The sequence below is a fragment of the Thermobia domestica genome, chromosome 13, assembly GCF_964235325.1.
Source record: "Thermobia domestica chromosome 13, izTheDome1.hap1.1, whole genome shotgun sequence".
NCBI classification, from domain to species: domain Eukaryota; kingdom Metazoa; phylum Arthropoda; class Insecta; order Zygentoma; family Lepismatidae; genus Thermobia; species Thermobia domestica.
The window spans coordinates 53,139,967-53,157,633 of NC_137466.1; the positions used below are offsets into that span (position 1 = coordinate 53,139,967).

The 17,667-nt window shown below is 35.0% G+C and overlaps 1 protein-coding gene across 2 annotated transcripts in view; it reads left to right on the forward strand.

Annotated features, from left to right (window-relative positions):
* The window catches only part of LOC145668150 (sorting nexin-10B-like), a 61,246-nt gene that overhangs the window by 30,154 nt on the left and 13,425 nt on the right, over nucleotides 1-17,667 (forward strand). Inside the window, exon 1 of one of the 2 annotated variants that reach the window (XM_081735734.1) lies at nucleotides 14,546-14,964. The exons of the other annotated variant lie outside the window; for it this stretch is intronic. Coding sequence (XP_081591860.1) covers nucleotides 14,908-14,964 — 57 coding nt within the window. The 5' untranslated portion in view covers nucleotides 14,546-14,907. Of the gene's footprint in view, nucleotides 1-14,545; nucleotides 14,965-17,667 lie in introns of those variants that run through there. 2 annotated transcript variants of the gene reach the window in all.

Here is a 17,667-nt window from a genome sequence, read left to right on the forward strand (position 1 = left end):
AATACACGTAAATGCAAATTGTAACTGATACATTTTCAGTAACACTAGTTGTTCCTCCTAAGCCTTAGGCCTGGTGTACACTTCAGATTAAGACCGTGTTTAATTAAAAGTTCTAATTACACACTAATTAATTATCATTTGATTTAGTTTGACCACCGATCACATCAAACTCGACCCATACCACATAGTTATATGCAATTATTCAAGGACTTACATTATTCAAGGACTCACAGTAATACACAGTGTTCACTTTTGTTTTGTTTTGTTTTGTTTTAGTTTAACGTCCCACAGTTATGCTAGGGCGGCTAAAGGAGACGTGGAGCTAATGATTATAAGTGGAATCCGAACCACTTCGGTCGTTCAACTTTACCCCTACCGGAAATCGAACTCGAGACCACTCGAACCGAAATCAAGAGTGCTAGCCGCTAGACAAAATGGGGGTTCTCACATTATGTTGATTTAAATCATTCAGTCAGTGTTGCCAGATTCGAAGATTAAAAAGTAGCGTGTCTGTACTCCGAAAGTAGCGAATTCGAACTATTTGTAGCCCAAATATATAGAAATGAATACTGATGGTGCTAATGAAATAATTTAATATGAGCTGGAAAATGTGCTGGACGTATTGCAAGAAGAAATTATGATCGACGGACGAAAACAATTCTAGACTGGACACCAGAAGACAAATACAGCCTAGGAAACTCCCGCATACAAGAAGGTGTGACGAAATCAAGAGCCACTGAGGAGTAACCTGGAAAAGAATTGCCCAAGTTAGATAGTTGTGAAGACTTGGAAAAACCTTCATCCAGCAATGGATTGATAATGGTTGATTATGATGGTGGTGATGATTTTATTATATCTAAACCTCGGAGGTAAACTAAACCAAGTCATAATTTCGTAATTTTACAGAAGCGAAAAACTGGTTCCTGAACTAAGACTATATACATAACTTTTACTAGGTAAGGTAGGGTAAAAATGGATCCACAATTTAATGAAAGTCGTAGAACGAAAAAAGTATTTTTGACTATTCAATCCATCATGTTGCAGCAAAACTACGAAAATTAACACAAAAGAAAACTAGAAAGTTAAGAATCACTTGTTTTGGCGAGCGAGAAAAAAATAGATACAGATAACTCGAATTACCTATATACTTATATAATATGTTTGTCCATGTTTCGCAAGTAATTTTTAATCAATATAAAATTTCAACTTAAGGAAAGCAAGATTAGTTTTCTCGAATAAAGATTGCATGCACCGTTGAAAGCTCAGGAATAAGATTATTCTATGTTACGGCACTGGATATGTGCTTACGGAATGCATTACGACCTTATGAACTTGTATAATAAACAGAATGCACTTAAAATGAGACGCGAATTGTGCGAAATATTGGACTTTGAATCTAACTTGTTTTGTGATCCAACTCGAGACCTCACATAGCAAAGATGAGTGTAGTAGCTCCCACCACAAGGTTCAGGACGTACGTGTTATAAAGTGTCAATTAAACACGGAGATGTGAAACGCTAATAAAGCATTTGATCAATTTGAAACAAAATATAATGTAGTAATAATTTACCCTATTTGTTAAGATAATGAAAGTTATATTCTGTTTTTAAAATGACAGTCAAAGCAGAATGTATTGAATAATAAATGAGAAATTGTAAAGTTTCAATTTCGGTACGATTAAATACATGCTTCTATGTGTTACGTTATCCGTTAGAAGGTATTGAACAATTCAGATTCAAAGGAAGGAAATAAACTACTGTATAGTACTGGAGTTAATTTAATAGAGTTTAATTGTATAGGCAGTTCTGAGGTTATATGAGACAAAGTCTATTGCTGAAAGTGAAATATGGGTTCTATTAGGGTTTTAGGGTGATATACCCACTGATCATTGAACCTGGAATATGCGCATGGAAAGCATTAGTACTAGCAAATTAGCTATGAAGAGGTACACCATATCATAATTCTAAGTCAAAATGAAAGGAAAAAATAAACGGAAACGACAGACTGTACGAGAATAATACTTTCACTATTTTAATTTCACGCTATTTATTTCGAGACTTTCGAGACGAGACCGAGACTTGGTACTCGAGACCGAGACCGAGATCGAGACAAGCATCTGTTGACCGAGACGAGACCGAGACCGAGACGGTGATTTTTTACTCGAGACGAGACCGAGACCGTTATTTATCAACCGAGACGAGACCGAGACTGTACAAAGTCTCGTCTCGATACCATCCCTAGGGCTCTACACGAATCGTAAAATTGCTTTCTCTCACTTATGATACATCGGAAGAATTCGGTACGATTAGTAGAGCTGCATTCCGAACGGGCACTTGAGAAAAACTAAAACAACGGAAGTGCATCAACAACGTTGCCAAACTTAGAGGACATGGCAAACAAGCAGAAAAAAAAACATTCAAGAACTATGACAACAATAATAATAGCAAAAATATACAACAAAAATAATAAACAAAATGAAACTTACTGACAATCCGACAACACTGCACTCGCAGGAGATGTTCTCCGTATAGTGTGAGAGACGACATTGTCAAAATTTTATCGAGGAGGGTGGACGACCTAGACACTCCCTCGCGTTCTATTGGTTCGTGAAGTTGTTAGATTCAGATCAAGCTTCAAGACTCCTTGCGATCGCTATAGTGGTTTTGTAACCTATTCGTTGGAATTGGAGAACGCACTGTGTCCACCAATTTGACGCTTTACTTTCCTGTCGAATTATTGATTTTCTTCCATTTGATTACTTTCTTCAAAATATGGTAATATATGCTCTTTAGTGTTATAACTGGGAAAGAGATGGAATGAGTTTAAAATTGAAGCTCAAGGAAAGAAAGAAAAACACAACTTCCCAGGCAAAAAAAAAAAAAGCCTTGGAAAGGAATTTTCCCACGAGCTCTCAAAAAATATTCCCCTAGCATTTGCATCTCCAGATGGAGTAAAGCAAAGATTTAGAGGAGGATTGGATCGATATAATACATGTTCAGGGTTGTCTTCGATTTTAGGAAGAAAACTGATAGAACGGAGTGTTTTAGTTTAATGTGTTATTGTGTACTCTATTTTACAATACTGTACCGATATGTATATATTAATTCCGATAACTAACGTAAACTTGAAAATTGTCATTTTCGAAGGACTACAGATCCTTTTTCCTTGTTTTGTTTTACTAGCATGTAAGTTTCAAAGCCAAATCAGCTGATGTAAGATTTAATGATCATTGCGTCAGAGAGCCCTATGACTGTTAGTAAATCACGTACTGTTCATCTATTTATTATCTTTACAAACACATATGTAGCCTTGACTAAAACGTATTATTTGCCAATTTTTCTTTAGTCACGACGTATCGAGACCAAGAAATTTATTAGTTTCTAAACGCCATAAAAGAAATGTCAATCGATTTTGTCATACTTCCAGGAATTTGTTATGGATGTATACATTAATCGTTGCTTTTTTTTTTTTTTTTTTCAATGGCTGTGTTTACTTGTAGTTATTTGCTTGCTCTCTGGTCTTAATTTCAATGAGTCATATGCCAGAAAATGCATTTCTTGAAGATTAATTAATTGTGCATACAGTTTGATAGATACTTTAACTTTTTTGTCCAAAAAACACTTCTGTACCATAAAAGCAGGGCGATAACTACTATAACATCTTGTCATCTGAGGCAATTCTAGCACTCTTCCCATTCCGTCAATTGAGCATGTTCTTTAAATATATTATTTAAGGCTGCAAGATAATATTAAACCGGATTTTCCTTTAAGTTCATTGTTTACTTTTAATAAAAGAATAGTTACAATAGACAAACAAAGCAACTTTAGGCCTATTTGCTTTCTGTAACTTAATTTGCATTCTGCGTAAAATTTCCTTTACGTTGATGTATATTTCATTGTATGTTTATTTTTGCTAATGTAGACACTTATTAAACCTTGTAAATGCATAAAATTATGCATGGAGTTGCTATTCATTCTTTTATTACTGGGGGGCGGGGTGGCTCAGTGGTAGAGCGTTCACCTTCGGTGCTTGGGGTCCCTGGTTCTATCCCAGCTCGCGCCGTGTAGACTTTGTGGTGGACAAACTGTGCTCGTGGGTTTTCTCGGGGTTCTCCCGTTTCCTCCTACTTTCTACATTCCACCATTTCACTCACTCATTTCTCATTATCACTGTCACCTTTAGCCTAACCGGCATAACCGTGGGACGTTAAACTTATAAATATTTCATTTCATTTCTTTTATTACTGTAGTAAGGACCGTTGTGGCTTCGTGGTAGAGCGCTCTTCTCTGACGCGTGGGGTCCCGGGTTCGATCCGGTACCTGCCAAGTGGATCGTGTGTGTATTTTCTCTGAGTTCTCCCGTTTCCTCCACTTTCGTCATTTCAGCATTATTTATTATCCATCCCATCACCAGTCTCCCTTATCCTCGGTGTATAATTCTGAGATGTTTAACTAAAAGAAAAGAAAAGAAACAAGAAAAAGTACACTAGGTTAAATTCCTTTTCTTGTAAACGATAAAATTTAAATTTTTACCGATGTGTTTCTCTGATGAACCGTCACTAGCCTTTCTGTGATTTCTTTATTCAACTACCAGTATTGATTTTCTATCATTGATATTTACAATTAAAAAATAGCCTACTTTACAGAATCGAGTTTTACTTAAAACGTACAGACGACTGGCCATCCATGCGTCACATGTTTATTTCAGCTCAGTTCCAACTAATTTAGAAATATTGTGCCTAATTAATATAGCAACCCACATTATGCTTTATTTTTTGTTTAATTACGCTTTATTTTTTCCAAATTATGCTTTATTGTTAATTTCAATCTTTTTTTTCTTTCTTTCTTTCTATGTTTTTTACATTAATCGTGTATAATGTGTAATCTATATTATAAAATTGAAAGTGACTCTTAATCTCTTGAACCGCCCGACCGATCTCGATCAAATTTTCAACGTAGATGCGGTTCTGGCTTGGGAGTGTTTTTAGCTATTTACTTTGACAGTAGAACTTAGGGGGGGAGGGGGACAAAAATAAATAAAACTTAAGTCTTGAACCATCAGACCGATCTTGATCAAATTTTCAATATAGATGAGGTTTGGGACTGGGATGATTCTTATCATTTCATTTTGACGGAGCAACGTAGGGGAGGGGGTGGAGGGGGAAATATATAAAAATAAAAGTGACTATGTTTGTGAATTAATAACTCTTGAACCACCCGATCGATCTCGATCAAATTTTCAACATAGATGAGGTTTGGGCGTGGGATGCATTCTTCATTTCACTTTTACGGTGCAACCTAGGGGAGGGGGAGATATATGTCAAATAAGTAAAAATAAAAGTGACTGTCTTTGTGACTTCATCACGCTTAAACCACTCAACCGATCTTAACCAAATTTTCAACATAGATGAAGTTCAGACTTGAGGTGGTTTCTATCGTATCACTTTAACTGTAGAACTTAGGGGAGGGGAGAGACAGATATATAAAAATAAATAAAACTTAACAACTCTTGAACCACCCGACCGATGTCAATCAAACTTTAAAGTTCGGACGTGGGGTGTTTTCTTCATTTCACTTTTACAGTGCAACGAAGGGGAGGGGAGGGGGAAGATATATGTAAAAAAAAAAGTAAAAATAAAAGTGACTGTCTTTGTGACTTTATCACGCTTAAACCACCCGACCGATCTTTAAAAAAATAAACATAGATGAGGTTCGCACCTGAGGTGGTTTTTATCATATCACTTTAACGGTAGAACTTACTGGAGCGGAGGAGAGAAATCTATAAAAATAAATGAAACAATAACTCTTGAACCACCAGACCGATCTTGATCAAACTTTCAACATAGATAGGGTTCGACCTGGGATGTTTTCGTCATTTCACTTTTACGGTGCAACCTAGGGGAGGGGGAGGGAAGAGATATATAAAAATCAATTTATATAAGACTGAAATTGATTATTTTTGTAACTTAATAACTTTTGAACTATCCGACCGATCTCAATCAAATTTACAAGATACATGAAGTTCGTATCTGAAAACATATGTCAATTTCACTTTAACGGTAGATTCTAGGGGAGGGGGAAGGGACGGGGTCGTATCAATAAAACCTAATAACTTTTGAACCACCCTACCAATCTCGATCAAATTTTCAACATATATGAAGGGCGGACCTTGGGAGTTTTTTATCGTTTCACTTTGACGAGCCAACGTAGGGGAGGGGGAGATAAATGTAAAAAAAAAGACTGCCTTTGTGACCATCACTCTTGAACCACCCGACCGATTTCAATCAAATTTTCAACATACATGAGTTTAAGGGCAGGGATTGCTTTAGGCTATTCAGTTTGATGGTGCAACGTAGGGGAGGGGGGAGAAATTTCAAAATGACCAAAAATGACCGATATTAGTGTTTAATTCATAGTTTCGGGGTCGATGAGAGCAACAGTGACACTTCTGATGCTGTTTTGAATCCAGGTTCAGCCCTGATGGTAGGGGAGGGGAATAAACATTTAAAAATGATCGAAAATGACTAATATTAGTGTCTGATCCATAGTTTTTGGAGTACCTGAGATTAACAGTGACAATTCTGATGTGTGTCGCAGCAAGTAGGAGGGGGAGCTATATACAATAATGTTCGAAAATGACCAATATTAGTGTCTAATCCATAGTTTTCTAGATCATTCAGATGAACAGTGACATTTCCGATCCGGTTTAAATCTAAAATCAGCCCCGCCACTTGAAGGAGGGGAAGAAAGAGATATAAAAATGATTGAAAATGGCCACTATCAGTTTTGAATTTATAGTTTTCTGGATCCCTTAGATGAACAGTGGTACTTTCGATCCCATTTAAATCCAAATTCAAACCTACAACTTGGGGGAGGAAGAGATATTTAAAAATCATCGAAAATAACAGATATTAGTGCGAAGTCCATATTTTTTGAGGTCGCTGAGATGAACGGTGACACTTCCGATGCCATGGCCCGCAACATAGGGGTGGGGGATATATATATATATATATATATATATATATATATATATATATATATATATATATATAATATGGTCAACAATGACAGATACTACTGTTGAATCTATAGTTCTTGCGGTCGCCGAAATGAACAGTCACACTTCTGATGCTGTTTAAGTCCATTTTCAGCCCTGACACTTGGGGGATGAGGAGGGATGACATACATTAAAATGATCCAAAATAAGCAATATCAGTGTGCATTTAAATTATTTATTTCAACCCAGCGAAGGGGATAATATATGCTAATATTTACTATACATTAAATATTCTAAATATCTTGATCTAGTATTTATAAATATTTTATGCAACTAGTTTCTTTCATATTTAATGAACTTTCTACTTAATGCACTGTAAAGAGATATGCTTTAGGGCCATTCCATCGTCACGGGCAGGACATTTACACTACATTTTTGATGCTTTAAAGTTGTATATTTCTAAAAGTACAACATAAATTCTGCTATACATAATAGTACAACATATAATTGTATGATATATGAGCAGGCAGACTTATGAGGAGTATATGTAGCTGATGTTTTCAGTATTTTTTTTTTTCTGTTTAGAGTAGAAAATATTAATTCCTAAATGTCTGTCACGGGCGGGGACAAAAAAGAGAAGTGACTTTCGACACACCAAGTGAATGTTACAAAACTCCAGGAGCGTCATTTCAGGCTTCGTTTGAGGGGGGCAAGAGCACCACCGACATAAGATTTTCACGTTTTGTACTAGTATATTAGTAGACAATCGACTAAAGTATATGTATTTCTCAAACTCTTGGGGGGGGGGCAATTGCCCTCTCCTGCCCTCCCTAAATGACGCCCCTGCAAAACTGTGAATTCTTACCTCAAAATGTATTTATTTAAACGGAAATGAATAAATGATGAAATTTTTTTAACGAACTCCACATAAGAGAAATTTGCCAAATATTTATATTAAAAAATAAAGTAACTTTACTGTGTCACGGGCAGGACACCGTGTGAATCAACACACAAAATCTCAATAAGAATGATTTCAATAATGAAATAAAATCGAAAATAAGTCAATTTCTGCTGTTCTGTTATAGCAATGTACACAAATAATTGTATTTACTTTACTTGAAGCTCGCTTTTATCACATATAAATAATATGTCGTACACTTATTTCTCACCACCTACACTTTTGGAAATTGTTTTATTTGCCCATTTAGACCCACCTTGTAGGGAAATTCGTACAAAACACTGTCTAACAGTATATAAAATAGGTGCTGGTATCCAGTGCCCCTGCCGTGGAAAATCAGCGCCCGGGGCGAGAGTATACGATGAGTGGTGACGGCGCCCCCGTAAATGAGTGAGGTTGACAGACCAGCCGCAAAGCGTCACCATGGTTGGCGCGACGCGTAAGAAAATTTTCAAAAATATACCCTGCTTTTCCTTGATTTTGAACACTTTTTTAATACTTTTTTCCTTCCATTTTATATAGATATCTTTTATTCTTTCCTCCTGAATTTTGCCGCCCCTTACTTTGACGCCCGGGGCCGTCATCCCGCTTGCCCCTTCACCCCACAGCACAGCACTGCTGTTATCACAGATATTATTTGATCGAAATGCATGTAAGACACATCTTCAACAGTCTTGAAAATTTTACCGCAATCACTTACGGTCTTCATATGAATTTCCTTGACTACTTCGTCCTTTTCCACTGGGCTTTATGCGATAGTTGCATGTCTATGTTTTCTTTTTCTGTCCACTAGAGAAAAATTTCATCAACAAAAATGTTCCTTGTGTTAAATCTTCAACAGCTGGTCTAACACAAGCCTTGTTAAGATGTAAACCTAAAACGTCGCACAGAATAGCTTCAAGGCTTTCGGAATCATCATTTTCAGAATCAGAAAAAAAATTCTGTTAGAAATTTAAAGATTTGACACGGATGAAGCTCTGATTTAAAAGTTCGACGAACTATCAAATTTTCGCTGTCTAATTGCTGAAAAAAACTTTTCATTGGAGATATTAAACTGACAAGAGCATTTTCCCGTCTTTTATTCAATGCGTCGGTTTTTTTTTTTTTTTTTAAATTTCTGCTGATGATAGTAGTAAAACATATATATTTTGAAACGAAGAGCTTAAAGCTGCTACGAAATCAGCAGCACATTCTACAATTACATTCTTTTGTTTCACAAAGTTCCATACTGGCCTTTTTGTGCGTACTCCAGTCTCATCCACTTCTCCTTTGAAACGAACAAAAATGTGACGCTAATGATAATATTTATATGGCACTTATTTAAAGTGAAAACATCATACTTTCAGTAATAAATAATCCTCTATTTAAGTAAATAATGTTCCTGCTTAGAAACGTTTATTTTAGTACACATGGAATCATTTTCTATCATGAATAACCAATGTACACAAACTTTCCCATCAATGGCATGCCCACTGTCACGGGCAGGACAAGTTTTCGAATTGAAATAAAGCGAAATATATTGTTAGCATTAAATTTGGTAAATGTGAAGTGCACGTACAAATTGTTACTTCTACTAAGTACGAACCACATTCTCAAATTTAGTAATTCAGTACAATAACTTTTAGTAGTTTTCTGTCACGGGCAGGACACTCAAGTTGACGTTTATATCTTTAATGATATTATTAACAATTTTTATCCTGTAAACACTTTTTCAACTGCAGCTTGTAGCAAAAAGAAGCATCTTGAATAGCTCGAAGTTCCTTCAGCCAAACATGCACAATATACCGTAAAATATTGCCGATAAAAAGAATAAAAAAATTCCTCGCAGCTGACATGTTACAAATTAACAACTTAGATTTAAAACTTTACGTGAATTCTAAGTATAAATAAGTTTTTCTTTGTGAAAAAGTAAATTTCGATCTATTTACTTCATATATACCTAAAAATGCATTGGTTTTGACAGTTTTCGAAAATTTGGGTTCAGGCTCACTTTCGCGTGGAATGGCCCTTTACTCGAGTCAGTTTTTTCCTATCACTTGTTTGCACCTTAGAGGTGCATATATACAGAAAGAGAAAGATGCCACCAAAAAAGAATTCAGAAAATGCTCAAGTTCAAGAAGTACACATAACAATATAGTGTGGAGTTCTTGTGTACTATTCATTGTTGGCGGAAAGTTTTCTTTTCCTTTTTCTTTTCTCCACATCAAAGGACTACACGAAAAGTTTACAGAAATAAAAATAAGCTTTTCGCTGTTGCATTGTTATGTTCTCAATGATTTTGCATTGTAAATATTGATTTTAAAAAATATTAGTACAGTATGTTAAACTTGCAGTTAAACAGAATTTTCCAAGAATTATGCTATATATATTTTTATGCTTTATGCTTTATTTTCTAAAACTATGCTTTTAAAATCAGTTTCTTCTGGACTCGAAGACAACCACAACCATGTTCAAGGTACCAACCGTATGTGTAAATTGCTGTTATGCTTTTGGTTTACCCTACTAATTAATGTTTGGGAATTGGAAGATGAATAAACTTATAAAGTTATCTATAAATTTCATTTAAATGCCATTATTGATGTTGATAAAAACAATGCAACAGTATTTTCTTTGGCCTTGTGGAGGAAAATGAGGAGCAGAGTTGCAAACTAAAAGTTTGAGAAAGTAGTTTTGTATTGAAACATGAAAAAAACACGTCCATAGCTTTATTGTCTGTTTTTTTTTATTTTAAAAATAATAAAAAGCGAGCAACATCAAACTTCGATAATGGTAATTTTTAAGTACTTAACGAAATGGTATGCTGAGCAACTTGTTTTTAATTATACACAGACCAGAAAGGAACAAAATTCAAAGCATTTTTACTCATTCTTGCAGGCTTTTTCAAGTCACTTGGCATCTCGAAATTTTGGTCTTCATTGAACATCTCAACTTTAATGAACTAACGACAAAACGTTTCACCTTTCTTTTGTCATTATAACACGAAAAAAAGAATTTTATACTGTATTTCGAAGGGAAATCAATAAGATAAATTCAATAGTCAAAGATAATCGATTAGTCAATGGGAAAGAAAAGGGCATATCGGTGGACACTATGAGTTTTCTAGTTCGATTGAATTGTTTGTAAAGCCATTAGTGTACTGTTCTACAAGAAAGATGATTTAGTGAAAATTTTAATAGTATTAGCAATAATTGTTGTGAAAATGTACTAGTGGAACAAAATGATGATGATGATTTAGTAAAAGAAAATTATCACTTAGAATTTATATAAACCGAAACTATTTTGGGGCTAAAAATCACCTTTTTATGTAGGAGGATACGCGGAATAAGTTTATTATCTATCTATAAGTATAGCATTTATTGAGTTCGTTAAAAATCGAATAGGAGAAGGTTAAAAACACTATACTCAAATTCCCTATTTCAAATATATTGACACGATAAAATAATAAATAAATTGTTAAATAATAAACTTGTTAAACTAACACCATACCCAAAATAGCCGTTTATGACTTTCATTTTGTAAATTGACTTGAATTAGGTTCTAATAGGATGTCTAAAGCTCACAATGAAGTGTTTTCTGAGCGGAAAACGAAATGTAAGAGAACTTGTATACGAAAACAAATACGAATTTGTACCATTTCTTCGTTTATTTTTTTTTTTCATGTCTGCCAATTTGAATATAGGCAACCCGTACAACGCACAGGATACGTAACTTTCAAGAAATTGATACGATGGTTAGGCAACCAACACAACCCTAGTGATATGCTAATTCCATAACTTACACTTACTGGCAACTAATGAAATTCAGTTTCGAAGAACCAACAAAGAATAGCCTGCCCCGTACTTGAACATAGGACTCACGAGCAAGGGCACCCATCAGGGGGGCAAGATTGGGCGCTTGCACCCTAAGAGGAAATTGTACTTGGGAATATTGAAAACCCAATAGAATTTTTACATTAGTTACAACAAAATTTGAAACTATATTTGAAACGTCGCTTATACGTGCCCCCCCCCCCCTGGAAACTACAATATGGGCGCCCTTGCTCATGAGTGTTGTAAAGCTACTTTTTTTAATTGCAGAGTCTACTACAAGATGATAATGATGATATACTTAAATAAGAATTTTAAAATTATCAAAAAGCGTTTTCTTTTTCAAAAAAGCTCTCTTGGTGCATGGCGAACAACCTTATTCTGGAAAGTAGGCGCCGTGAATTCAACTCGCAATATACAGAGTATGAATCTACCTAGGTAGCATATTATCAAGTATGGTGCAAGATTCAGAGTTCAAAGTGAAAATTTGAATGATTGAAATGGCATTAATTTAGCAGATTATAAAAGTTGTCCGAAGTAAATTGTGGAATATTACGATATGTTGCAACTCTGATAAACTTCCGCGATGTTTTTTCCATCTTGCTTGTAACGTCACTGGAAACGATGAAAAGTTTGCGTCACACTGTTTTGACCTTGTAATTACTTACGTATGGTTCAGTACAGTAGGTGGAAAGCAAGAAAAAAAAAAAAGTTCAATAGCTGATGATTCTCATAACCTTGGCTGTAATGAATGAAGTGTGAACGTCGATTTCTTTCTGTAAATTTCAAGAGTTCTACATATTTTATGTATTACAGTTACTTTTTCTTTAACCTTTTTTCTTTCTTTTTCTTTTTTTTTAAAGTCAGTTTTAGGCTTTCACTTAGGAAGCTGGTGCTCCTACCCAAATTACCCATAGATTCATGGTTCGTACCTAATTATCTTTGGAATAATTCGTGCTTTCGAATGCCAGACTTACGTCACGATCCATAAATTCGGGGAAATCCGATATTGGGAAAATTTCCTAAAAGAAAGAAAAAAAATAACAAACTGAGCGTTCTGGCGGAGCCCTACGGTCAAATAACCTAACACCAAGTATATCCCCCCCCAAAAAAAATCCTAAACTAATTTTTGCCAAGTTTAGTTAATGAACTGTTTATACCTATGAAGACGGAAAAAGATTCCGAAATTTTCGACATTTTTAAATAAAAAAAATCACTTAAGAAGCACCTACTCGTATTCTAATTATCGTAGATTTGAAGTTTATATACGTCAACGTCTTCAGAATGATGTAAACTTTGGATTTATACTATATGAATGTGTAATGGTCAATAAATTTCAGGCGAAAATCGGAAAATTTTCCCGAAATTTTCCTGTATAAAGCTTTTGTACGTAAAAGGCCCTGAAATATATATATATATATATATATATATATATATATATATATATATATATATATATATATATATATATATATATATATATATATATATATATATATATATCCTAGGTTATATATTTAAGTTTCACTCACACACGATTGGTAGCTCTCGAAGATATTGGAAGTTTTGGAACAATGATAAATGACTTTTGAGAGAGGGAGAGCAAGATATGTTTTCATAAATGTGTAAATACTTTGTGTAACAAGGGTTGCATAACACGCGCTTACACTGTAATTAAGTACATGTAAATATCAGCCAAATTACTTCTTATTCTGATCACATGTTGGTTGGTTGATTTTAAAAGGTTAAATGGCAAACCACAATTGTATAATGTACGGCGGAAGAAGACGGGCCTTCGACGGCTCGAGGAAATTTTTGTTTAAATAATAGAACAAGATGTGATTCAGAAGTTTGTTAGATTTTAATATGACAAAATGCTATTTTAAAAAACACGTAGTTTCAGCAAGGGCGCCTATCAGGGGGGAGCAAGGTGGGGCGCTTGCCCCCTAAGAGGAAATTGTACTTGGGAATATTGAAAACCCAATAGAATTTTTACATTAGTTACAGCAAAATTTGAAACTATTTGAAACATCGCCTATACTTGCCCCCCCCTTGGAAACCACAACATGGGCGCCCTTGGTAGTTTGGTCATGTTTGAGTGATGTTCCTGATACAATGCAAGCTTTATCAGATTTTTTTAAAAAAAGATGTTTGATTTTTGTTCTTAAAGAAATTGCTAATAGCTTAAAATGGTCCTATGTTGTTACTTGCGATTCCAAAATAAATTCGTATAAAAACTTAGTTCATAGTATGTTCTTGTACTATATTGTATAAAAGTAAAATCTCAGGAATTCAAATATTAATCATTTTCAGTACGACTTTCATTGTCAAATCTTATATATTCATAAGTATAATCCTTTCTTTTTTGTACGTTATGTTAAAATCAACATTTTAGTATATATTTGAGTTTTTTTTTAAAACACACTCCGTGTCTATATATCTGCCTTCCTTAACCCTTCGGCTGTGAGTTAAACTTACACTGTAATCATTGCAGTTGGAGGAAAAAGTGATAAATTCAAAATATTTCCAAGAAAAGTTGTATATTTTCCGGCAGATCACGTGGGATGCACATGTTTCGTGAGAACAGTTATTTCTTAAGACCATCGCTAACAAACATATCGTGGACAAAATAAATAGAGGTCTCTTAACTTAATAGACAAGAGGTTTAAAGATCACAATCACACAACAGAACCACATGACTCATACCGAGCTGAAATTTTTGTCAGACCGTTTTTGTTTTTACTATAAACGTGGCGCGCCAGTGATCGTACACAAGTGTTATCGTTACTCAGTGTTTATTGTGAAGTAATGTTAGCATCACATGATTTGTATTTATTGAAAATGTGTTGAAACTACAAATCTTCAGTGAAGGACGGAAGTTCAACAATAACAGTGTACGATAAGGAAAACGTTCCCGATTGCCCTTTGATATTGAACAAGTAAAATCCGGACTCACGTGCATTGTAAAAAGAGGTCTTGTTTTCATCAAAAGAGCTTATCTATAAAAACATGGCGCACGCGTTCCAATGTTTTGCCAGAGGTCTTTATATTTCTTGAATTAGTCAAGCAGATGCTTATTTGCGTCAGTTCGTGGCAGATCGTTCATCAAGTAACATTACTTGTAGTGAGTGTGTGTGAAATCTCAAGATGGTGCATACGTGTGGAAGAAGTGGATGTCGCTCTAAATACTATTTCATTGACGAGGTACATAATTATTTTGCTTCTTTTGAAAAGGACTTTTGTTTATTAAAGTCTACTGTTACAGTAGGTTCATTAGTTAATGTTGTGTATATTTTTATTTGTGTAGTGATTTCTCTTGCGTAGTAATCATAGTTTCTAGTTGGACCTTTCATATCTTTAGGATATCCTGCGAAAATCAGAGAAGTTAAATTCTTTTATCAAACCTAACCTTTGTCTGTATTCTTTAATTGAAATTCCTGACGTTACAGGTCACAAAAGAATGAGGCCGGCCAGATAACATACAGCTTCATATGGTCAGCGCTTCGAGCCATAAAGCAGTTAGTTATTTCTGGCTTTCTAGAGCTGAATTCACCAGTTTTTAACTTAAGAAATTAGAGATTAGAAATTTAGTAATAACTATTATGTGCGCCGATTTACTGGTATCACCCAACTAAAATCATCTGGCCGGCAGTAACCTCTCTTTGTTAGTAACAACTCAAAATGTTTGTCTTAAACCATCATAGGCCCTGTAAATACTTTCATTTCTGTATAGCACATTGAGATTTCTTTGTGTTCATATACTACATGGGGAATTCAGGGATGGCTAACCTATGACACACACATCACTAGTGACACTTGAAAATAAAATGAAATCTTTGAGTTTTACGTCCCACAGTTATGCCGGTTAGGCTAAAGGAGACGGTGATTATGAGAAATGAATGAAATGGTTGAATGAAGAAAGTGGGAGGAAACGGGAGAACCCCGAGAAAACCCACGCACACGGTGTTTGTCCATTACAAAGTTCACTTGGCGGGGGCTGGGATCGAACCCAGAACCCCAAGCACCAGAGGTGAACGCTCTACCACTATATTTATTTTCTCGAAAAGTAGATGTAAGAATTTACCCTCGCAATATCAAATTGTTAGCCTTGATGTCCTTTATCGATTCATGCGTGCCTAATCATTGAACGTTAAAAAAAAAATCGTTACAGACTAGTGGCTAACACTATTGTAGAATTAAATATAGTTAGTTCATATAGGCATGCTGAAGGTGGCTACTTCTCTTCAAACGTATAAAACAAGAATGTATTACTCTTGAAAACGTATTAGTCTGATTTAGTCTCTTGAATAGCACTTTGTAATGTAGTGATTCTTTTCGTAGTGTCTGTATGGGCAGAGGTATAACTTATCCAGTTTTTAAGGTTTTTATTTATTTTTATATGCTTGAGACAAAATTTGCCTATCGCAAAGCATATATAAAAGCTAGAGTATGCTTTCTTACTTTGTAGTCACAATGTCAACGTGCCTTCCCAATTGATACGAGGAAAATATTAAAAAGAAACAGTTGTGGGTATTTATTCCTACGGTATATGCAAATGAGGAAAGATGAAATAAAAATATTAGTTGTTGGAGTTCGCAACGCATATTGATCTCCATGAGAGAGATGGCAATATAGTGAAAGTCACAATGGTAGGTGTTACTTTCTGTTCACTTATTCTCACCTGGCTTTTTCTGGCGTACACTGCTGCCACAGAAGAGCCCTTTAAACTCCTGATCTTACGTACAAGGTATTCACAAAATTTTTGTGACAAAATTTCTTTTTCTACCTCTTTGCTGCGAACTACAGAGAAGGGAGTAAGGTGTAGCCTCAGTCTAAGCTCTGTCGCTCGCTGCACGCAAGGGGGAGGGTCTCGGAGGATTTTTTGTGCTTCTCGCGGAAGAAAGAATGAGTCTTTGTTTCAAGGGTGAGAGAGTGCTCCACAGTAGGTTTTCAATGAAGGATTGTACTTGCTTTGCGACTTTCATATATAAATTATCATGAAAGAAAGAAAAAAAACATACTTTTTAAATACACTTTAGGATTTCGAAATTTAACACTTAATGCATGTGTGTAACTTTCTAAAAAGTATGTAAAGAACGAGTGAATATTCTTGAAGTGCATTTTAAACTGAAATATTACTGTAAAAGTGTGGCATGTGAAGCCACTGACAAATCTGTGTTACACTTGTAATTAAGATAAATAATTATAAAACACGAATAAACAGAGAATAAGAAAATTGTGAAAAATAAGATTTCAAGAAATATTCTACAAAAACATGAATTTTTATTGCTTTTATTAGCCTGAAGGTCAGAATTATCGTTCATTTGGGTCATTTGTCGTGTAAGGTATGTTTAAAGCAGGCAGCACTTATCGAAGGGATTCGGTAAATTTGGTCCTCGGTAGACTTGCGGAGCTATGTGCATATTTTGGCGTTTCTTATAGATATACACATCTTACGATGTGGAATCCCGGGATTCAGTTTCTGGTAGGAGCACGTGTGATTCTGATTCTATATTAAGTAGTAGGTCTACGTCGTTGTGCTAAAAATAAATGGTCGAATGAATTATTCATTTGTTTTAGAAACGACTGAAATCGAATACATACTTGAATTTCAATGCATTGTGGAAATGCAAGTATGATCATGTCCCTGTTTTACAAGTAAATAAATGCTATAAAGATACGGGAAATGAAGCTAGTTAACTTCTTGCCATTAGTTACACGAGTACGTAAGTTTCGTATCGATTTCAAATTGCACTTTTATGATGTCTTAATGGGTTCGTAATTTTTAGTCTGTAAAAACATACTGGATATGTTATTATGCAATTGGTTATTTTCTTCTGTAATACTTGTACCTCCCAAGAGTCACTAGAAGCCCCAATAGGCTTGCGAGGAAGGAAGGTAAAGCCG